Consider the following 23,590-nt stretch of genomic DNA (forward strand, 5'->3'; position numbering starts at 1 on the left):
ACTCGGAAGGTCTGTGCTCATGAAGTCAAACACTGGGGCTCTCTTGCTCAGGTTTTCACAGGTTTCTTCCTAATAGCTGTATTTTGCTGAGTGCAGTGTTAAACAGCAAATCCATGTATACATGTGGTGGTCTTGTTCATAGCGCTCAGGTCACAATTCAGTTGAAGTTAAGCAATGTTGACCTCAGACAGTCCTTTGATGGGTGACAGTGTTGGCAGCATAACTAGGACGTCAGAGTTTCTAGGGCGTTAGCCCTGTCCCACAATGAAGCACATGTGATACATGTGGTCTCACCTTAGGGAAATGAGTTTGTTCAAAATTGCCTCTGTTCACCCAGCAGAAAATGGGTACCCAATGGAATAAGTCGTGAGACTATTAACCTTCTAATGTCAAACAGTCAGCTTGGGTTATCCCGGATAATGATGATCTGATTGTGTGCTGGGAGCAGGATATCTAGCTTGGAAAAGGCAAGTTATATAAATATTCTCTTTATCATACAGGTTGAGCCTGTCCAGAGCATCCACATCAATGATGAGCTGGCTCCCATATCTATGGTACCCATGGTGTATCCCCCATCTGGTCAGCTACTGTCTGACTGGCAGACAAACCTGTCAGCTAGGAAGTATCGGTACGTCTCACACCACCAACATTTTCATTTAGACCTCAGTATATCCTTCCTCAGGGTGCAGTGAGTTAGCTATAACCAGGATGTTTTCAACTGAAATCTTTATACATTTGTTAAACATTTAAGGAAAGTATGAAGTCAAGTTGGCGCGTGTCATTGTACTTAGAAAGTGCAGTGACTAGAGTAACTTATTTCCTGTTGATTCACTTCACTTGGGGAATAACAATTTCTGAGAATTGTCATGCTTGATCAGTTCTTGTGACTCTGCCCAGTCTGTGGATCAAGTTTGGAATATAGATGGTCAGTTTGTCAATAGAAAGAAACGCAAAGGATCTGAGATTATTCAGTTAAGTGTCTTCTGCTGTCTACTAGTCTCAAATACTAGTTAGATAATTGTGACATATGTTAATATTTGATTGTTGGATGGCTTAAAGTTCCTTAATTTAAGTTGATTTATACTGGAAGAATTTGATGGTACTATAATAGTCTGGGAGATATGGTAATAAAAGAGGACTTGAACACCATACAGGACTTACCTTTGAGTATGTATTTTGGCAACATCATCCCCGGAACAAGAGTGGAAAGACAAATTGCATAGGGAGAAGGGTATTACAGGGACACCCTCAAGCAACATGGCCTCATGGTGAAAGTGTTTACCTGTCACACTGAAGACCTGGGTTCAATTCGTCACATGGGTACAATGTGTGAAGCCTATTTCTGGTGTTTCCTAGCCCTGATATTGGTGGAATATTGCTAAAAGTGGCGTAACACCAAACTCACACTCTCGCCTCTCTCAGGACATATTCTGAATAGATTTTCTATTTTCCACAAAATCTACAGTAGACTCATATGAAAACTATGAAGATGATTCCAACAGGCAGTTTAAGTAAACTTAGTCTCAGTGTATTTCATTACACTCCACCACTGAGTCTAACAAAACCTTGTAGAAGGTCGCGCCAGGTAACCCTTGAGCAACAAATGGCCATCCAGTCAAACGCAAGATGGTTAAATAGATTTACCCAATCAGACAACGGCAACTATTCGGGGGGACTTTCAAAATATTCAAGTCACCGACACAGATCTCTCCACAAACAAAAATACACACATAACACAGTTATTTCACCTGCATTGTATACGTGTTGGGGTTTCTATTGACATTGTTACCATTAGCTATTATTTCCGCAAGTTAACATCCTTGAATATTGCCCCAAACACTATTTTCAGTGACTGTTTACTCACCGTTGTCACGTACGACGTGTGCATCACCCGGACGCGATCGTACGCTAAATAGCATTCAGAATCGTTCGGGTACTAACCTTTTCGAAATAGAAAGTTCAAAAGGTATGTGCGAATGTGCACTTTCACGATTTGGTAAGCTGTGTTCTGATTGGTCAGTCTCAAAGGTTATCTGATGCGACCTCCCATAAGGTTTTGTTAGACTCAGTAGTGGGGTGAAACGAAAAGTACTGAGGATAAGTTTACTTAGACTGTTCCAACAGGTAAACAAAATGAATTGGTCTACAGTCTGATCAGTTGTACACCCTTAACATGTACAGTTTTTGAGTTCAGAATGCTATGTTCTTAACACATTTTCAGTGTCCTTAAATGATTGACCCTTGAACTAGTTGAAGTCAATGTTTGCAAATGTTCTTGATTGAGTAGTCATACTCACAGACTTGGTTGATGCATGTCATCGTCTTTGAGTTTTATAGATTGATGCTTGTGATGCGAATGACTTCATTTTCTTGTCGAGACTCAGTTTTTCTAAAAGACTTGCATACAGCTGAAATGATCCTGGGTTTGTCTTTAAGCAACATTCAAACAATCAAAATAATTCTCCTCAGAATCAAGTTGTAACATTCTTTCTCAGTGCATACAATGGCAGTGTGTGTAAAGAATTTGAAATCAACTTTCAGAAAGCCTAAGCCTATAGACCCAGAGATCCTTCGTACAATGAAAGTCTATCACAATGTTGGCTATGCTCCCAATTCGGGGAAGGAGCGCAGGAACCAGATACCATACAAGCTGCCAAAGGAAGTACACATGCAAACAACAGGGGGAACAACACACAGTCGCAAGTCAAGTGTTCCTGAGTCCCCTCTTGGGAGAGGTTTGTGAGCCACAGCTATGTCCGGATCCTTAATTATTTATCACTCACACACTCTGCCAGTGTTCATACCTTTACACACACAGCATGGCTACATATGGTCAATGTGGTCATGTTCAGTGATTTGCTGTCACTATGACCAGAAATTATTGAGAATAATAGTAATATGTTTAATTGGATTTCTAGCATAGACAACCATAACCAGCTACCAAGTGGTTGGTTTCATTCAAGAGAGAAGTCTGTTAATCCTTTTTCATTAGTTTGTGAAGAGTAATCCCCCTTTATTTACTTGCGAGCAGAAGACATTTTCAGTGATCCTCAGATTTAGAGAAGAGGAAGTTGATTTAAGAGTATTCTAACAAGGACATCAGATCAGCTGAACTGATTTCAAGTAGAACAGGCTTCCCTTTCTCCACTGTTTATTCTGTTTTGAAAAATATTGCAAATAGATGTGGCTTTGATCACCAGGGAGTCGCAGGTAGGCCCAGAAGATCGGCTGTTGGTGACAGGAGGCAGCTTGGTATTCATATTTCCAAAAACAAACGAAGGTGTTCTGAAAACTTAAGGCTGGATATGATTGATACAGGGACTGTGGCTGTCTGTAAGGACACATTTAGGACAGAGCTGCATTCAGAAAAGTTGAGGAATTCCATCACCAATCATTAAAGTTGAAGCCTGAACAAAAGGAGTGAGGGTTGAACTGGTGCTTTCAGCATAGAAATTTTAACTGGTACTATGTGATTTTCTCAGATGAAAGTTCTGTGTGGCAGTTTCCTAATACACTGAAATTCTTGACCAAACAAACTCTAAACCTTTGTAACAACACATGAAGTACAGTCTGAAATTTAATGTGTGGTGTGGCTTTTCTCTATTACGGGCAGTGCCCCTCTGTCTGTTTGAAGGGAATATGAACAATGAGCGGTACACAGAGGGACATTTACTTCCACCTGCTCTAATATTCTATGGACATTTTGGGATTTTCCAACAGAACAACATCCCAAAACATCATTCAAAGCATTCACAAGCCTGGTTTTGGACCTAAAATATGACATTATTACATTTGCCAATCTATATCCCTGACCTAAATCCAACAGAAAATGTTTGGGAACTTATGCTGGAAAAATTCTGACAAATATTGCTGCAATGACAGAAGAAGTGGTCTGATACTCGGACAGCATGGACCATGACTTTATATGTTCTTTATTGGAATCCTGCATTGCCACCCATGGTGACTTGACAAAATACTAACTGTTCACCTGTCTTTGAATCTTGGAGTCATGTTCTGCTAATATTCTCTTTTCATGAGTGAGTAATGAGTAAAAATATAAAACAATTGCAATCTTTAAATTCTCAATAATTTCTAGTCATACTATGTGTCATTGTACTCAGCAAAGATGTTTTTGTATGTAGTATCAACCTCTTGACACACTGGATGGAACCGAGAAAAAAACTTTGAATTAATTTGAATTTTCCTAGTTGCCGTTTCTGTTACTATGGTTACAATCAAGGCAACCTTCCTTTTCAGGTGAAGATCCATTTGTTGCTGTACCAAAGAAATACAGACGTGTTGAGATGAAGTACTCAAAACTTGGTTTGGAAGATTTTGACTTCCGACATTATAACAAAACTCACTTTGCTGGTCTGGAAACACATATTCCCAATGCCTACTGCAATGCCATGTTACAGGTGAGGGCAGTCTGCTCTTCATTCTATTGCTTGTAAACAGACAGTGTCAGTTTACTGTCATCGCTGACAAACCTCACAGTACTTCTTGATGTTTGGGCTGGAATACTGATGTCAGGCAAAGCAGCTGTGCAAATTTCTCACATGAAAGCTTTTTACCTTTGAAATCACCTGGGAAGTTTTGTGTGAGAATATTGATCGTCAGTAACCCATGCTTGTCATAAGAGGCAACTAATGGGACAAGGCTTGTGGACTTGGTTGACACATGTCATCGGTTCCCAGTTGGGCAGATTGATGCTGATAATGTTGTTCACTTGATTGTCTAGTACAGACGCGATTATTTTCAGACTGATGCCATAAAGCTGGAATATTGCTGAGTGTGGTGTAAAACTGAACTCACTTACTTTTGAAATCATAATGAAGATGCCTACACATGTGTAGGTCCCGTGTAAAGATCAGTTGTCGAAATGGTTTTCAGAACCCATGCTTGTGGTAAGAGGTGACTATTGGGATAAGATGATCAGGCTTGCTGACTTGGTTGATGTTATATTTCATGGTGTCTGGACGTAGACTGTAATCATTTACAGACAGATGTCATGGAGCTAGAATATTGATGAAACAAATTAAAAATGTAACTTTTGCTAATAGTTCTGCTTTAGCCCAGCTTATTGTCATTCATTTCACCTGCAGGTGCTTTACTTCCTTGAGCCATTGCGATGCCACCTTCTCAGTCATCTCTGCCACAGAGAGTTCTGTCTGTCCTGTGAGCTTGGCTTCCTCTTCCACATGCTGGATACCCAGAAAGGCCAGACTTGTCAGGTAAAAAACTCTTACTTTTTATCATGTTAGGACCATCTCCTTGTCCTCAGGTTAGAACATCTCCTTGTCCTCAGGTTAGAACCATCTCCTTGTCCTCCATGTTCTCCTTGTCCCCAGGTGAGAACCATTTCCTTGTCCTCAGGTTAGACCATCTCCTTGTCTTTGGGTTAGGACCATCTTGTTGTCCTCAGATTGGGCCATCTCCTTGTTCTCAGGTTAGAACATCTCCATGTCCTCAGGTTAGAACCCTCTCCATGTTCCTAGGTGAGGACCATCTCCTTGTCCTCAGGTAAAGACAATCTCCATGTCTTCAGGTTAAACCATCTCCATGCCCTCAGGTTAGAACCCTCTCTATGTCCTCAGGTTATATGTTCATGAACTGTCAGTGAAGGATGCAGTCAAGTGAATATTTACTCTATGTTTGCTATTGCTTCTGTTACAGGCAAGTAACTTCCTGCGAGCATTTCGAACCATACCAGAAGCTTCAGCTCTTGGTCTCTGTCTGAGCGAGGCAGAGGAGGCTGTTGGGAAGGTGAATCTTCCAAGACTAATCCAAAGTTGGCAGAGATTTGTGCTGCAACAAGTCCACTCGGTCAGTACCAATTCTATATTTTCAGGGGTAATGGATGGTCAGTTTTTTTTAAATGTCCACTTGGGCAGAAACAAGTCTTTTTTTCAGGGGTGATGGATGGCTAGGTTTTTTAAACCCCACACTATCAGTCCCAAATCTGTTTTTTTCAAATGTAGATTTTAAAATGTCAATATTTTCATTGATAATGTGGCTGAGCAGGCTTTTTAAATGTCTACATGGTCAGTGGCAAGATTGTGCTTTCCGTTCATGAAAGACCATTAACTGTATATTTACATAGTTAAAATATTGTGATGATATTATATGGATACTCATCAATGGCAAATTATGAGGTCCTAGTCATAATAATGATAGTAATAAGGGTTCTTATACCACACAATAGTCTACTCAAAGAGCACACAACCAGCATCACTAGACTACCCTGAATAACCCAAGCTGCCTGTTAGGTGCTAGAAGGTTATTGTTATATGACTTATCCCACTGGAATAATGGCAATTTTGGACAAACTCACTTGCTTAAGGTGAGGCCATGTGTATTGTTATGTTACATCTGGCCTACCTAATATGAATCCTACTGCTTGAAACGTGTTAGATGAGCCTGCGCTGTTGACAGGTTTGTGACAAGTAGACGGGGCAGGGAATGTAGATGAATACACTTGGTTGCTTTAGGTACATGAGGTAGATCGGGGATCAAGCACGTGCAATACAAGCTGACCGTCGCGTGAACTCTGTGCCATTTCTATTTAGCATGTGTCTACTAGTATGATATAACAATCAAAACACGATTGGCACGAGGAAATTGATTAATAGGATAACTGTATATGGATGACAACTTCTTTAATACTGGAACACAACTTTTCGATACAGGTTCTTGTATCGTTTTCAAAGTGTAAATGATACAGGGAGAGAACAGGCGATATATATACATAAACTAATTAACAAGTGATATTATAAAGACAACGGGTAAAAGGATAACATGGAAGCCAGTGAGGTACACAGAGTGGGTTGTTTGTACAGTAGGCTAGAGTGGTTTGATGAGCTCATCGTAAGCTGTGGGGATGGGGTAACCTTGGTCTCTGTTAATCAGGGGTCGGTATCTTTTGATGTTGATTGCTTCAGTTATTTTCCTTTTGGTAAAGTCTGATTGGTTCTTTGAGAGGATGGTGTAGTCAGTCCAGTTGATTTGGTGATCAGGATGGGATCACATAGCGGCCCATGAACCTGTATCGAAACGTCGTGTTCCAGTATTAAAGAAGTTGTCATCCATATACAGTTATCCTATTTACTTCCAACTTCTAAAATATGCCTCTCAAGCGAGGAAACTGAACTTTTGAATATTTAAAAAACAACCTGTTTCCCCCTTGTTTCAAATGGAATGTTCTGGAGGGCAAATTGGGGTCATTTGTGAGGTTGTGGCTCATCTAATACTTGTCAAGCTGTAGACAAGCCTGATGTATCTAACTGACTGGTTGAGGAGTTCATCCCCACTCACAGTCTCCCTATGTACACAGGAGACTGCCATCAAGCTGGAGTCAGACTCCAAGTCAGTCACAGCTGCCACTGCTGATACCTCCACAGAGTCAGCTGCCACGGAAAAGAAGGAGCAGACTCCCAGCAAGTCCAAGAAGAAGAAAAAGAAAGGGAAGAAGAAGGAGGAATCGAAGGATGAGGCAGAGGCGGGAGATAGTAACGGGGAAGACAAGTAGGTTATTTCTCACTAGGTGATAAATATGTTATTGCCCACCTATATTGCAAAGATTTGGCCTGGTACCATTTTGTGTTTGACAAAATGTGCATGACTTCTAACAACAATTGGAGTGTATGAACTAATTTTTATGCCAGTTTTAGCAATATGACAGCAATATTTAGGCATAGGACACCAGAAATGGATTTCACACCTTGCATCCATGTGTGGGATCAGTCATCAAACCTGTTTGTTCAACATGACGAACAAATACTTGAAGTGCTAGCCTGCCCGACCCCACCTACAGCAATCGGAACTGGTTATGCAGTACTACTAATAATAGCAAGAGTCAGAAACTGCAGTCTGTGTAGACTATCAGAACCTCTCAGTTGTCCAACTTAAATCATAGACATGGTGCCGTGAGGTGACATGAATGTCATGTACGTGATTACTGCACTTATAGCCATGTGCATGGATGTGTCGGACTGCTTGTACTATTCGAGACAGAGGCTGTTTTACATTGTTAGCCATGCATACAAAGCCACAGATTAACATGGACAACCTACTCACTTAATTTATACTGATTATACCAGTCCTTGGTTTTTCCTCAAAAGCCAAACATCAGGCAAGGTAAAAATAAGCACCATTTCTTTCACATCCTTTCATTTTACATAGAATGTGTTAAAATCAGCTCATAATATGCTGAATGAAAATAATAAGGGAGCATGAAAGTGCAAAGTTCTTTCATATTTTTCCTCATTTAATTGCAAGTATTGCACTGTTGGTAAAAATCTAAGTCAGTAAGTGACACTGCAAAGTGGTTTTCCCTTTTTTGTTTCCTTCAGTATGTACAGTAACCATGGAAATAGGGCATAAGGCGTTCACCCACCATGTTGTCCTCATCTTGCAGTAGCTTGTTCATTGCTCATGTCACTGTCATGCTGTGGATGTTTCGTGCATTATTAGAGTTGAGTTTAACAATACATGAGCAGCATTTGATGTGTTTTATTAATACACTTGCTCGTTTCAGCCAAGCCAGAGCTTGCCATGTTTGCCCTAGAAGTATTAATGAATGTTTTCACTTCATTTTGAACAAGAACAAATTGTAACGATAGTGACAAGTCACCTGCAAAATTGTCTTCAAGACCTGCCTAGAGCACATCATGTTTTACCATTTTGACCCTTCCGTAACTGAAATAGTAGGATGATATGTAGTACTAAGTGGTTTGAAAAAATTCAAAATCTTGGATATATGTATGGTTGATCAAGTTTGTTATGGCTTGATTGGCTACACAAGGAGTGTCCCAATGGGAACCCAGCAAAATTGAGCCAGGCTTCTCTTTACTGTAGTAGTGTAATGAAAAAAATAGACTCATTGATGACTTGTTTCTATCAATCACAAACCATTTGCTTTTTATTCATCCTTGTTTCCCATTATCTTGTGTTGCTCAGCGTGAAGGCTTCTGAGGACGTCTCAGAAGAGCCAGCCAGGTAACTAGTTCTGTCATGTGCTCACTAACGTCTGTAGCAGGTGAGAGTGTAACCTCTCTTGCAGGTGAAGGTGTGATGTCTGTAGGAGTTGAAGGTGTAATGTCTGTAGAAGTTGAAGGTGTAATGTTTGTAGCGGGTGAAGGTGTAGCGGCTGTAGCGGATGAAGGTGTAACATCTGTGGTAGGTGAAAGTGTAAAATCTGTAGCAGGTGAAGGTGTAATGTCTGTAGCAGGTGAAGGTGTAATGTCTGTAGAGGGTGAAGGTGTAAAGTCTGTAGCAGGGAAAGTGTAAAGTCAGTAGTGGGTGAAAGTGTAACATATATTGCAGGTGAAGGTGTAACATCTGTAGCAGGTGAAATTGTAACATCTGTAGCAGGTGAAGGTGTAATGTCTGTAGCAGGACATCAAGTTAATGTAGCAACTGTAGCAGGTCAGCATGTTAGTCTAACATATCTAGCTAGCATCTGAAGGTATACAACTGTCGCGAGTCAAGGTGAAAGCATAGCATCATGAGATAAGATGGTCAGGGTGGCAAAGTAACATTTCTAGCATTTCAGGGTGTTTGTGCAACATCATTTACTTGGTGTGAGGGCTACATACATAACTAGCCCATTGGTGTAACATCAGTCATTAGCAAGGCAGTGTGTCACTTTTATTTTGTCAGTGAAACATTGGTCAAAGTGTCAGTATAATATTCTTCAAGATGTCATTTTGTCAGTGTAACATTGGCCCAGGTGTCAATGTAACATTGGTCAGGATGTCAGTGTAACATTTGTCAGAGTGTCAGTGTAACATTGGTAGCATGTCAGTGTAATATTGAACAGTGTGTCAGTGTAGCATTGGTAACATTGGTCAGGCTGTCAGTGTAACATGGGTCAGTATGTCAGTGTAACATTGGTCAGGATGTCAGTGTAACATAGGTAACATTGGTCAGGGTGTCAGTGTAACATTGGTCAGGATATCAGTGTCATTGCTAGTAGTTCAGGGTGTCAATGTAACATGACAAGATGTAAGTATTGATGTATCATAGCCAACAAGTAAAGGGGTAGTAATTCACAAATGCTTACACCTTTAGCGTCCATGTTGTTGCTGTCTGGCGTGGTCAGTCATTGCTGATGTTGTTGCTGTCATCTACATCCTCATTGTTTTCATCTTTTCTGCCTTTGATACATGGGAACAGTGTCAGTCAATGATTCAGCAGCTTGCTGTTGCAGAGTTGCCTCCCTTGGCATGCTTTCACAACTCCTTACTATCCTGCCATTAGCATTGTCATTCTTCACTAACACTGTCATATCTAGGATGTGCACCTGTCTCATTCTGCATCACTTGTTCTTTGTCTGTATGTTTCTAGAATCACATTACTTGCATGGGGATTATTGGTTAGAACTGGACCCCATGATTTATTGATTGATTGATAGGGCTATCAGCAATTCCATATGGTGGTGCTCTGTAAATAATCGAGTTTCGACCAGATAATTCAGTGATCCTTCTTCTCATAAATGTGTTGTCTTCACTGGTCAAACGTATCCTTGTTTGACAGTACAAGCATGGGTTACTGAGGACCACTTCTAACATTCCATCAACATATGCTTGAGGAATGAATTAAAGGAATGAATTATGAATAAGGACACTGCTAACAATGAGACCTTTCCTACCTTTATAACAAGACCCATGAAGATCCCAGGATTGAATAGGCCTTCAGCAACTCATGCTTGCCATAAAAGCGACTATGCTTGTCGTAAGAGGCGACTAACGGGATCGGGTGGTCAGGCTCACTGACTTGGTTGACACATGTCATTGGTTCCCAATTGCGCAGATCGATGCTCATGTTGTTAGTCACTAGATTGTCTGGTCCAGACTCATTATTTACCGACCGCCGCCATGTAACTGGAATATTTCTGAGTGCCACGTAAAACTAAACTCACTCACTTACTTTAGAACAAAATGAGTGATTCCCCCTTCAAAATCATCATCCCCCTCCAGCCATACACTTGTAAAGTCCCAAGCATAAAGTCATCTTAATGAACTCTCATTTTACTGTGAGAAAACTGATGCTATCATTGCTGTATTTGGTGTGTTTGCATAAATTAAAAATCAGGATGTACTAATATCTGCCAATATACATGTATATTCTTCCTGCCTGTCTCTTCCACCCATTGTTACGAATCTTTCAGTCACTTTCACGATTGGTAAAGTTAAGCCTAGATAAAAAGTGAAATGTTTCTCGGGCATCAGTGCGTCACTATTACAATTTTTTATTGCCATTTTAAAAAACAAACATTTGACTTTTCCGTGTCCCAATCAGCCATTTATCCACTATAAGAATGAGTGTCTGTAAAAACAAGTGACTGAATCCACAACTCATGAACACATGCAAACATTTCCAAGCTTTATTTTTTAAGAGAAAAAAATAAACGTGTTCCTTCCTTGTCATCTTTTTTTCGATGAAAAATTAGAATAAAAGTCCTTCCACCCTTTACCCTTGTGAAAAAATGTGCCCGAGAAACATTTATTGTTTTTTATGCAGCCTAACATTTGTATTATTTAGTAAAGTCAGTATTTTCCTTGTAGCATACATACAGAATGTTTGTATTCTTTCCTTATGTTTCAGTATGTTCCATCGGTTTTCACCTTCTAGTACATGATGATCATTTTTGTGTCAAATTCACTTCTGTATTTCATTTGTAGGGATACGTATTCGCCTTTGTGGTGATCGGTATTGACTTCAATAATAGCACTTTATTCCAGTAACGATTTTAAAAACAGACGCGTACCACAATCAATTGCATGTATTCTTTTATCTGTTGTGATTTTCTGGTTATTTTTCCTTATTTTTAGTCCATGTATCTAACTTGTCCAGCACATTTGTGACAACTTTGAAGTCAAGGGACAAGTTATTGGGATTAACAACTTCTTTATTGCAGTAGATGTGATGTTTCAGTGGAGATGCGAACACTGTCTGAATCATTTGCTTGATAACGGTGTTAGCATCATCAGTGAAACATCATATCCAGTGCAGTAAAGACTTTTTCAATACATATAACTTGTTCCTCTTCACTAGGGCTGGGATGGGTGGGTAATGAGTTGGACCCAATAACCTATCTCACTACCAGGACACAGTATGATCAAGTGGCTAATAGATTTAGCAATTTGATCATCTTAATATGTTATTCTTTCATGGTTAAAAGGTATTGTCTTGGGATATTTAGACATAATGCGCAGTCTCTTTTTTTTTAATATAATACATGGTTAAGATGTTGAAGAGCATATTGCCGTTTCTTACAGATTAGATGTCAGGAATTAACATAACGGGTATCTGGGTAGGGTAAGGTAATAGGGGTGGGGTACCTGGGTAGAAAATATGGACTCACGCTCCTCTTCATCATACCAACATCTGGAGAAGTAAATTTGAAGTCTTTTGTTATTGTGTAGGATATGGTTATGGTGACACTGTGTGATAGACATATGAAACTGTGTCTTTGACAACATTTGAAATTCCAACATTTGTTGTCAAACTTCAGTTTGCCTTGCTGTGTGAAGGCTGCTTAAGGCTCATTACTTTGAACTTTCCTCTCATTGTGCGAAATAGTTTCCAAATGCTAGCCAATTGGTCCAGCTATGCCTGAATGTTACAAGCCCACAAAAAAATTCACCAGCCAAAGATTTAAATGTAGAACCTAATCAAAAGATCACAAAAATAGATCAGAATAATATACTGTTGGCATGACACAGGTCTCATCATTAAGCTGCTGGTATGATAAGCATTTTTATCAAGCCATAATCTTGTATGAGTTAAATGTTTTTTGTAACTTAGGTTAGACGGGATATATTAACAAAATAACTCCATGAAAATTCACTAGCCAGATGGGCCAGTGACTGAGTGTTACTGACCTGATAGGATTCTTGCTAGCCATGGGCCATCAGGCCACACGAAAATAACATACCATGTAACATCACTGGAATACTGTTTAAGGGCGCATTAAACTCATTTCACTCACTCGCTTCTATCTGTTGGCAGGAAAGAGGAAGTATCCAAGGTGACAGAGCTATTTGGAATTAAGACCAACTTGTCCTTGAAGTGTCGATGTAGTCAGGAGACAAACCGCGACAATGATCTGACCCTTATCAACCTCTCCTATCCAGACTGTAATATACCAGGTATGTAATATGTGTCAGTTTTAAGTATAAAAAGGGATTACTGTGGGTAAAAAGAAGTGAGAGCACACACTGTGGAATCCAGAATAGTGATCGAAACTGGCAGGAATACACAGTTTTGAAACCGGATTCCACACTGATAAATTCAGATAACATCCTGTCCGGGCAAAAAGACTACAAGATTTTTGACAGTGCCATCGATTGCCAGTTTAGAGGGATTCCACTGTATATTGTTATCCTCCCGGCATGTAATTCGAGGGGATATAGTCAACGCCTTGTCTGTCCGTCCGTCCATTCGTCCCCCATCAGTCCGTCTGTAATCATTTTGTTACGGAGAAACCATTCAATATTTTTAGACCAAATTTGATAGATATAGAAATCTCAACCTATGGTTGTGCCTTTTGCTATTTACAGATTTTTGGCATTTATATTTTTTTTGTTTTTCCATGGAACATTTGGGTGTTAGTCCTCTGGTTGGGTGGGCTTCATTTCTGGAGCAGAACTCACAAACCGATCAATATTTTTCTGCAAAACTTGGTAGATATAGTGATCAGAACCTAAAGTGGTGCCTTTTGCTATTAACAGGTTTTTGTGATTTATTATTTTCTCGGTTTCCATGGAAACGTTTCAGACCTAGTCTGAAAAGTGAGAGGTGTGTTTCGTTTCCGGAGCAGAACTCAAAAGCCGTTCAATATTTTTCTGCAAAACTTGGTAGATATATCAATCAGAAGCTGAAGTGGTGCCTTTTGCTATTTACAGGTTTTTGTGATTTATTATTTTCTCGGTTTCCATGGAAACGTTTCGGACATAGTCTCAAAATGGAGGGATGGGCTTCGCTTCCGGAGCAGAACTCAAAAACCGATCAATATTTTTCTGCGAAACTTGGTAGATATATCAATCAGAACCTATAGTGGTGCCTTTTGCTATTAACAGGTTTTTGTGATTTATTATTTTCTCGGTTTACATGGAAACATTTTGGACATAGTCTGAAAAGTGAGAGGTGTGTTTCGCTTCCAGAGCAGAACTCAAAATCTTCTTAATATCTGTCCGTAAAACTTGGCAGATGTGTGTTGCAGACCCTAAAGTGGTGCCTTTTGCTATTTACAGGTTTTTGTGATTTATTATTTTCTCAGTTTCCATGGAAACGTTTCGGACATAGTCTCAAAATGGACACGGTATGATCAAGTGGCTAATAGATTTAGCAATTTGATCATCTTAATATGTTATTCTTTCATGGTTAAAAGGTATTGTCTTGGGATATGTAGACATAATGCGCAGTGTCTTTTTTTTTTAATATAATACATGGTTAAGATGTTGAAGGGCATATTGCCGTTTCTTACAGATTAGATGTCAGGAATTAACATAACGGGTATCTGGGTAGGGTAAGGTAATAGGGGTGGGGTACCCGGGTAGAAAATATGGACTCACGCTCCTCTTCATCATACCAACATCTGGAGAAGTAAATTTGAAGTCTTTTGTTATTGTGTAGGATATGGTTATGGTGACACTGTGTGATAGACATATGAAACTGTGTCTTTGACAACATTTGAAATTCCAACATTTGTTGTCAAACTTCAGTTTGCCTTGCTGTGTGAAGGCTGCTTAAGGCTCATTACTTTGAACTTTCCTCTCATTGTGCGAAATAGTTTCCAAATGCTAGCCAATTGGTCCAGCTATGCCTGAATGTTATAAGCCCACAAAAAAATTCACCAGCCAAAGATTTAAATGTAGAACCTAATCAAAAGATCACAAAAATAGATCAGAATAATATACTGTTGGCATGACACAGGTCTCATCATTAAGCTGCTGGTATGATAAGCATTTTTATCAAGCCATAATCTTGTATGAGTTAAATGTTTTTTGTAACTTAGGTTAGACGGGATATATTAACAAAATAACACCATGAAAATTCACTAGCCAGATGGGCCAGTGACTGAGTGTTACTGACCTGATAGGATTCTTGCTAGCCATGGGCCATCAGGCCACACGAAAATAACAAAACTTGGTAGATATATCAATCAGAAGCTGAAGTGGTGCCTTTTGCTATGTACAGGTTTTTGTGATTTATTATTTTCTCGGTTTCCATGGAAACGTTTCGGACATAGTCTCAAAATGGAGGGATGGGCTTCGCTTCCGGAGCAGAACTCAAAAACCGATCAATATTTTTCTGCGAAACTTGGTAGATATATCAATCAGAACCTATAGTGGTGCCTTTCGCTATTAACAGGTTTTTGTGATTTATTATTTTCTCGGTTTACATGGAAACATTTTGGACCTAGTCTGAAAAGTGAGAGGTGTGTTTCGTTTCCAGAGCAGAACTCAAAATCTTCTTAATATCTGTCCGTAAAACTTGGCAGATGTGTGTTGCAGACCCTAAAGTGGTGCCTTTTGCTATTTACAGGTTTTTGTGATTTATTATTTTCTCAGTTTCCATGGAAACGTTTCGGACATAGTCTCAAAATGGAGGGATGGGCTTCATTTCCAGAGCAGAACTCAAAACCCATCTAATGTTTTTCTGCAAAACTTGGTAGATATATCAATCAGAACCTTTTGCTATGTACAGGATCTTGTGATTTATTATTTTCTCAGTTTACATGGAAACATTTTGGACCTAGTCTGAAAAGTGAGAGGTATGTTTCATTTCCAGAGCAGAACTCAAAAACTTCTTAAACCTTCTAGATATGTGTTGCAGACCCCAAAGTGGTGCCTTTTGGTTTTTAAAGTTTTTTGTGATTTATTATTTTCTTGGTTTCCATGGAAACGTTTCAGACTTAGTCTCAAAATGGAGGGGTGGGCTTTGTTTCCAGAGCACAACTCGGAAACCATTTTATATCTTTCAACAGATCTTGACAGATATATGAAACAGATCTTGAAATTGTGACTTTGCTGGTTACAGATATATGGCATTTATAATTTTCATGAATTCCATGGAAACAATTCAAACTTAGTGTGAAAAAACAATGAGTAACTCTCAGATTATCTGTCCTCTCAAACATGTGGGGGGGATATGTCATCTTCTGATGACTCTTGTTTAATTCTGTGCTTGTGTGAACTAGGTACATATTTTGGTATCATGTAAACCTTTCACATCCAGAGTGTCACCCCTCTTAAATAGAAACCAAAGAAGGCAATATGTTACAAGTTGCAATAATGTTATACCCTAGGTCAAGGTCCCAGGAAGTACAAGTTTTCCGAAGTAATACAGCACAGCCTGATGGGAGAAGGCACAATGCAGGCCTGGTGTAATGAATGTGGGCGTTACCAGCAACATGTACGTACAACAATTGGATACAACACATCACAGTGTCATGCAAGTCTAAGTCATAGTGACTAGTGATTGAGTGTAGTTTTTTGACACAGTATTATGGTATGGATGCCAGAAATGCTCTTTACACATTGTACCCATGTGGGAAATCGAACTTGGTCTTCAGCATGAAAAGTGCATGCTTTAACCACTAGGCTGCCACACCACCTTTCACTATGTCTAGATGCATGGGGCAGAAAAGGGTAGCCTAATGGTTAGACCATTGGCTTGTCTTACCAAATACCCAGGTTCTATTCCCCACATGGGTACCTCATGTGAAGCCTATTTCTGGTGTCCTCTGTTATTTTGTAGCTGGAATATTGCTAAAAGTAACTCACTCACTCACTCACTCGCTCGTACTGGGCATATCAGTCAGTCATGTTAATGTTAGCTATCTTACCCCAGACCCAGCGTCGAGCACTCAAGAACCTACCTGATGTCTTGGCCCTCAACTGCCAGCTAGAGAATGAGAGGGACCTCAACTTTTGGAGGATCCAGCATGAGGTGAGATGTTACCTGCAAACTGACCCCCATTCTTGTGCTTGTCCAAGACTTAAAGCCAGTCCAGCCTTGTGGCACTTCAGTCTTCAGTTTCATCATAGAAATGGAGCTCTATTTCTGTTGTTTCCATGCCATGCCATGCCATGCCATGCCATGCCATGCCATGCCATGCTATTCTATTCTATTCTTTTCTTTTCTTTATCACAAGTCACCCTTCAGAGGTGGAAAATGGCTAGTGTACTCTGTTTCAGTGGCATGTGTAAAATCACTTGTCCTGATAAATTTTCCACGAGTTTCTTGTTGATTTTTAAAGTAAGCAACATAATTAACTTTTGAATGTCAAGTTGACTGTAGTACAAATTTGCTTGGATGACAAAGAAACAGCAACACTGAACTGGGATGTCGTGCAATAGGTTATTTCCACCTCTGCCCGGTTTTGCATAGTGTAATGAGCAGTGTCTTACATGTTAAACATTCAGCTGTGCTTCAGTGGAAGAATTGCTACTGATGTCATATCAGTAATGCTTTACAAACCAATTTCATAAAGGCATTTTCACCAATTTTTGTTGACTCATTCATTCTTTCCAGATTGTGCGAGCAGAAGATGAAGAAAACCAGGTTCATCCCGCCACGTCGTCTCGACGAATGGCCAAGAACTGTCGCTATGGCAGTGCCTGTAAACGCAAGGACTGCAAGTTCAAGCATGACCCAGAGCATGAGTAAGAGAATCATTATGTTTCCAGGCTATGGTTTAACATACTTAGAGATTGATTGATACAAAACATGTGCAGAGTTTTGTTTCATCCAGACCTCAATTCCTTTTGAAGATTGATTGATATTGGACTCATTTTCGATTTGATTCTATGCACAATTAAAACATAGATTTCCTTTCACTCTAAGAGTTAATAGACAAAACATATCACACTCAAAACCTTTTTCCAAGCTTTAATTAGGAAATCAGGAATGTAAATGATGTAGTGTGAAATCCATCGTCATCTTGGTAATGCTTACTAACATTTATTCTCCATGGATAATTATCCCAGTATCAACCCGTTACGTTTCCCCAAATTTTAGTGTTCAAAACTGCTTTAGTTGGAGTCAAAATGATGTTCTTGCTGTGTGGAAATAATTAATATAGATTTTTAAATATCAAATCAATATAGTTGTAATGGGCATCGAAAATTAAAATTAAGGTGGCCGATTTGATTTTTCGAAACCAAATCAACGCATCCCTACTTATAGCGGCAATGTGGAACTGAAATAAAATGGATCTTCAATTATCTAATTGAAATAGTGATAATGGTTGTAAAAAATTGTAACTACTCTGTCAAATTTTAGATGAATCGAACCTAGTTGTAGCGTCAATGCACAGCAGAATAGGAGGTATTAAGTGCTTTGTCTTTTCACGTCTTGAGGCCAATTTTAAAATTTTGGGAAAACCATATTTGTGATTATATTTTAGTTAATATCTAAATTGGCTGAAAGGTTACAATGTGGTTCTGTATTTAAAACCACATCGCTGTGAGTAACAGTGTCTCATCTTCCCCGCCTCCCTTTGCAGTAGCATCCTAGATGAGTTACTGGAGCAAGTGGAGGACGAGGAGACGTCCCCCAAGTGGCTCCCCCTGGGGCTCAGGATGGGCCTGAATGATGATGGAACGGTCAGGATCACAGAGGTTTCAGATGAGGTTAGTGTATGCAGGGTGTCAATTGGAAGCCCTCAAAACCTATGTCTTTTAGGACCATCACAAAATATGGGTTTAGAGAACTTTTCCCTTCATGATCTTCCGTGTGCTGTAAAATACGTCTGAATCCACTGTGATAAATAGCTTCTACTGAGACCAAATTCAAGCGCCGATATTGAGTGTATGCGGGATTAGAGGGCTGTTGGTTTTGAATATGTCCACTGTAATAGCAACATAATCACTGTCTCTGCTCACTGCAGCTCAGTATGGGACCTAGTGGTGACAGAGCAATTACACACAGAGGTGTTAGAAGAGGTTAGAGAAATCGGGATGTGAATAATAGTCAAGATAATGGCTATCACAACTCCCTGTGGTGTATTCAACCCATCCTGCCTGTGAAACATTAAAAAGTAAGCATTCACACCTCTTTGTACTGGGTACACAGTCACAACTTGGTGAATGGAGACAGGGAACAGTGGGTAGCACAGTGGTTAAGCAGGGACTCATCACGCCGAAAACCCGGGTTCAGTTCCCCACATGCGTACAATGTGCGAAGCCTAATTCAGGTGTCCCCATCCCCCACCATGCTATTGCTGGAATATTGCTAAAAGCAGCATGAATCCATACTCACAGTCACAGAATAGAGGCATATTTTTAGCCATGTGTTTTATTTTTGCAGGAACCACTGCCAAAGATCGAGGATGAAAAGGTGAAGCATTACGAGCTCTACGCCACTGTGACACATGTCCACGACAAGACTGGCGGCAACCTGGTCAGCCACATCCTGGTGGGCGAGGAGTTTCACCAGCGAAAGGAGAAGGTCACCTGCACACAGTGGTATCTCTTCAATGACTTCTCCATCACACCTATTGAGAAGGTAAGTGTTGAGTTGAGGTGTGGGAATGCAAGTTTGGAAAAGTTCCGCAGCCGTCTTGCCTTCGTGTTCTTAAAAGTGAGTGAGTTTACTTTAACTCTGCTTTTAGCAGTATTTCGGCAATATCATGGCAGAGGGCACCAGAAATAGGCTTCTCACATTGTACTTATTTTGGGGAATCAAATCAGGGTCTTCGGCATGATGAACAAACGCTTTAACCACTTGGCCACTCCATCGACCCTATTTATGAAAGCATGTCATTAGTTGAAAGATTATGTTAATATTTTAATAAAAATGGTAAATGATATTGAAGGCAAATCATGGTGTAATCTGCATGGCAGATAGCACCAGCTGTGTATTGCTCACAGCATCAGTTACTGAAGCTGTAACAAGTATGATTTGCATGTGAGTGACTGACTTTAGTTTTACACCGCTTTCCAGCAATATCACTGTTTGTGACACCAGAAATTGGCTTCACACATTGTAACCATGTTGGGAATCGAAACCAATTGAATGCTTAAGTCACCAGGCTATTCCACTGCCCCATGTGTCTGACAAGTGCAGTTTATCACTCACAACCTACAGATCAATAGTCCGAATTGAGTGATTGATGAATAATTGATGGAATGATAAACTCACACCACAAGACTCATAGGAGCAATAACGGGACACAACTGTTACATTGTGCCCACCTATGACTCATGTGAGCAATAACGGAACGCAACTGTTACATTGTGCCCACCTATGACTCGTGAGCAATAATTGGACACAACTGTTACATTGTGCCCACCACAAGACTCATTGGAGCAATAACGGGACACAACTGTTACATTGTGCCCACCTATGACTCATGTGAGCAATAATGGAACACAACTGTTACATTGTGCCCACCTATGACTCATGCAGGCAAAAACGGGACACAACTGTTACATTGTGCCCACCTATGACTCATGTGAGCAAATATGGCACACAACTGTTACACTGTGCAAATAAAACAGGCAGCGATTAAGACCACAATCAAGAATACTTCCTGTTCACATACGTACATTTGTTGTTTACACTGCAGTTTTATGAATCAGTTGTACATGTCTTGATTTAATACATATACCCGTAAGAGACATTCTTTCCAAACATTAATTTGATGTTTCATTTTTCTTGGATATCGATTATTCTGCTGTGTGTGATAATTGACAGGCTCAAAGGACATCGATCGATTGAACAATTACATGTACTTGATGCTTATGTTCACAATATTGATATTGTCAGTATGAGGCGATTCATTTCAACCTTGACTGGAAGGTTCCTTGTGCTATCTACTTTGTCAAGAGAAATCTCACGAGGTACCATGATCTCACAGGTGAGGAACCCATTGTTTATACCAACTTCACTCTCAAACATTTCAGTAATATTAAAAAATGCTTAAATTAAATTCTTAAATGCTTGCAAGTTGCATTCACACATTCTGTACACAAGTACTGACCACGATTAAGAGGCCTTATCTGTTGGTGTTATGAGGAAGATTCAGTGGGCAATTTAAGACTTAATGATGCTTATAGATTGATTTCTTTCTAAAGGACAGTCACACTTTATGTACAGCATTACCAGATGAGTATTTTTTGATCATCTGTAAAGTTTTGCCATTTGTCATGATGTACTTTGTTAGTGTATCATTTGGTATCTTAGGCACAGCTTTGTGTGTGTGTGTCTGTGTGTGTGTCTGTGTGTGTGTGTGTGTGTGTGTGTGTGTGTGTGTGTGTCTGTGTGTGTGTGTGTCTGTGTGTGTGTGTCTGTGTGTGTGTGTGTGTGTGTGTGTGTGTGTGTGTGTGTGTGTGTGTGTGTGTGTGTGTGTGTGTGTGTGTGTGTGTGTGTGTGTGTGTGTGTGTGTGTGTGTGTGTGTGTGTGTGTGTGTGTGTGTGTGTGTGTGTGAGAGAGAGAGAGAGAGAGAGAGTTTAGTTTTATGCCGCTTTTTAGCAATATTCCAGCAATATCATGGCGGGGGACACCACAAAATGGGCCTCACACATTGTGCCCATGTGGGGAATCGAACCTAGGTCTTCAACGTGACGAGCGAACGCTTTAACCACTAGGCTGCCCCACAGCTTTCTGTACCTGCATGCATATTTGTGTGTGATTTCCTTACAGGGCAAAGACATGGCCATAGTATTGCTGAATTTTGCACATCACTGTCATATTTACACACAAAACTTGTCAAAATGCAACTCATTGAGACATGTTCACTGACTCATATTTCTTCTCAACTGCCTTTTATCCTGAACCAGTATTTTTGATTTGTTGTGCAAATGTGCACAAGAAAATATATGTCGTGGACCTACCGAAATCACTTCAGTCATATCTGTTGTGCTGATATTTCAGTAACAAGTCAGGTTGGATCAGATTGTATCTTCAACGACCTGTCATTGATGAATCCAAAGAGGCGGAAGATGACATTCACACCTCTGCTGACAGAAGATCTGCCAAAGGCCAAGGATATTGTTGGTCTTGATGCTGAGTTTGTTTCACTCAAGGAGGTGAGATAATTATATATTATTACAATGCCAGACCCTCTATCATTGATTTTGAACCTGTAGGTAAGCTGGAATAGAATATACATATACCAGCAGCCAATTCTTGTTGTAAGAGACTTCTGAATAGATTTTGTGGCTCGTGTTAGACTCGTGTTGATTGCTCAGATTAATGCACAAAATGTCTATCACTGGATTCTCTGATCAACATCCGACCCGTGAAGGTCCCGGGGTAGAATAGGCCTTCAGCAACCCATGCTTGCCATAAAAGGTGACTATGCTTGTCGTAAGAGGCGACTAACGGGATCGGGTGGTCAGACTAGCTGACTTGGTTGACACATGTCATCGGTTCCCAATTGCGCAGATCGATGCTCATGTTGTTGACCACTGGATTGTCTGGTCCAGACTTGATTATTTACAGACCGTCGCCATATAGCTGGAATATTGCTAAGTGCGACGTAAAACTAAACTCACTCACTCACTCACTCACTCACTCACTGATCAACATCCAATTATTTATAAACCGGTATAATTGGAATATTGCTGATTGCAGTTGTTATTAACTGATTCTGGCTTGCCCTGTTGACCCAAGTAGTTACTCACATCTGCAGTCTGTGCTCCAAAACATGTTGTCTACTAGACAAAAATGGCCCTTGGTGTCATATTCTGTTCTGTTATTTTGTGGTGTTATGGACTATTATAAGCTATGCTGAATGTCCTAAGTTTTCAGGACTAGTGGTTAAGGTTTCAAACTTTAAGTTTACATAGCCGGAAAAATATTGCCTGTGACATGAAACAACATTCATTTGTTCACATTGATGAGTATAGTCAGATAATTGTTTGTTCCGTAGGAAGAATCTGAGCTGCGGAGTGACGGCACCCGCTCCACCATCAAACCGTCCCACATGGCTGTGGCCAGGATCACATGTATAAGGGGGTAGGTGTCACACTTTTCTCAAAGTGTTTGCCGACTTGAAGTATTGGCTTGTCCTACTAAATGCCAGAGTGGAATTTCCTCATCAATATCATGTCCTTTGATTCTGCTGGAGATCTGGCTAGCTATTCTCGAAACGTTCATAGTTCAGCTAACTTCTTAGGCCCATTCTTAACACACTGGCTACGATCAAGTTAAGAATTCTTAGGGTTTAGGGATGTTTCGAGAATAAGGGCCCTGGGCCGCCTTTCACGAAGCACTAAGATGATTGTATGTCATTAATGTAACTTTAGTGTAGTGTTAAAGAATATGGGTTAAGGTTAACCTTAGTCAAGGATACTTCGTGAAAGGAGCCGCTGGTAAGTGGTGGAAGCCATACTTACATACTCACTAGTTATTGAATTGGATTGGTCGCGTGAGAAAGCATGGTTTTAGGCCACTTTTAGCAATATTCCATCATTATCAATGCTCAGATACCAGAATTGGGCTTCACAGGTTGTGCCGACGTGGGGAATTGGGCACAGGTCTTCAGTATGACAAGTGAACCCAAATGCCTTGAATTAAGACTGATTTAGGCTGACCAGTGCAGCTTCTCAACATTTGTCATTATTTGCACAGT

The 23,590-nt window shown here is 40.1% G+C and overlaps 1 protein-coding gene across 1 annotated transcript in view; it reads left to right on the top strand.

Moving 5' to 3' along the window:
• The window catches only part of LOC137256565 (PAN2-PAN3 deadenylation complex catalytic subunit PAN2-like), a 42,163-nt gene that overhangs the window by 12,366 nt on the left and 6,207 nt on the right, over nt 1-23,590 (top strand). The window contains exons 9-24 of the mRNA XM_067794427.1: nt 501-628; nt 2,542-2,735; nt 4,258-4,418; nt 5,106-5,234; nt 5,677-5,826; nt 7,334-7,524; nt 8,959-8,997; nt 13,015-13,154; nt 16,316-16,422; nt 16,861-16,959; nt 17,545-17,675; nt 18,518-18,644; nt 19,321-19,518; nt 20,782-20,872; nt 21,889-22,043; nt 22,889-22,974. Coding sequence (XP_067650528.1) covers nt 501-628; nt 2,542-2,735; nt 4,258-4,418; nt 5,106-5,234; nt 5,677-5,826; nt 7,334-7,524; nt 8,959-8,997; nt 13,015-13,154; nt 16,316-16,422; nt 16,861-16,959; nt 17,545-17,675; nt 18,518-18,644; nt 19,321-19,518; nt 20,782-20,872; nt 21,889-22,043; nt 22,889-22,974 — 2,126 coding nt within the window. The remainder of the gene's footprint in view (nt 1-500; nt 629-2,541; nt 2,736-4,257; nt 4,419-5,105; nt 5,235-5,676; nt 5,827-7,333; nt 7,525-8,958; nt 8,998-13,014; nt 13,155-16,315; nt 16,423-16,860; nt 16,960-17,544; nt 17,676-18,517; nt 18,645-19,320; nt 19,519-20,781; nt 20,873-21,888; nt 22,044-22,888; nt 22,975-23,590) is intronic.

This window comes from Haliotis asinina, chromosome 11 (genome assembly GCF_037392515.1).
Source record: "Haliotis asinina isolate JCU_RB_2024 chromosome 11, JCU_Hal_asi_v2, whole genome shotgun sequence".
Taxonomy (NCBI): domain Eukaryota; kingdom Metazoa; phylum Mollusca; class Gastropoda; order Lepetellida; family Haliotidae; genus Haliotis; species Haliotis asinina.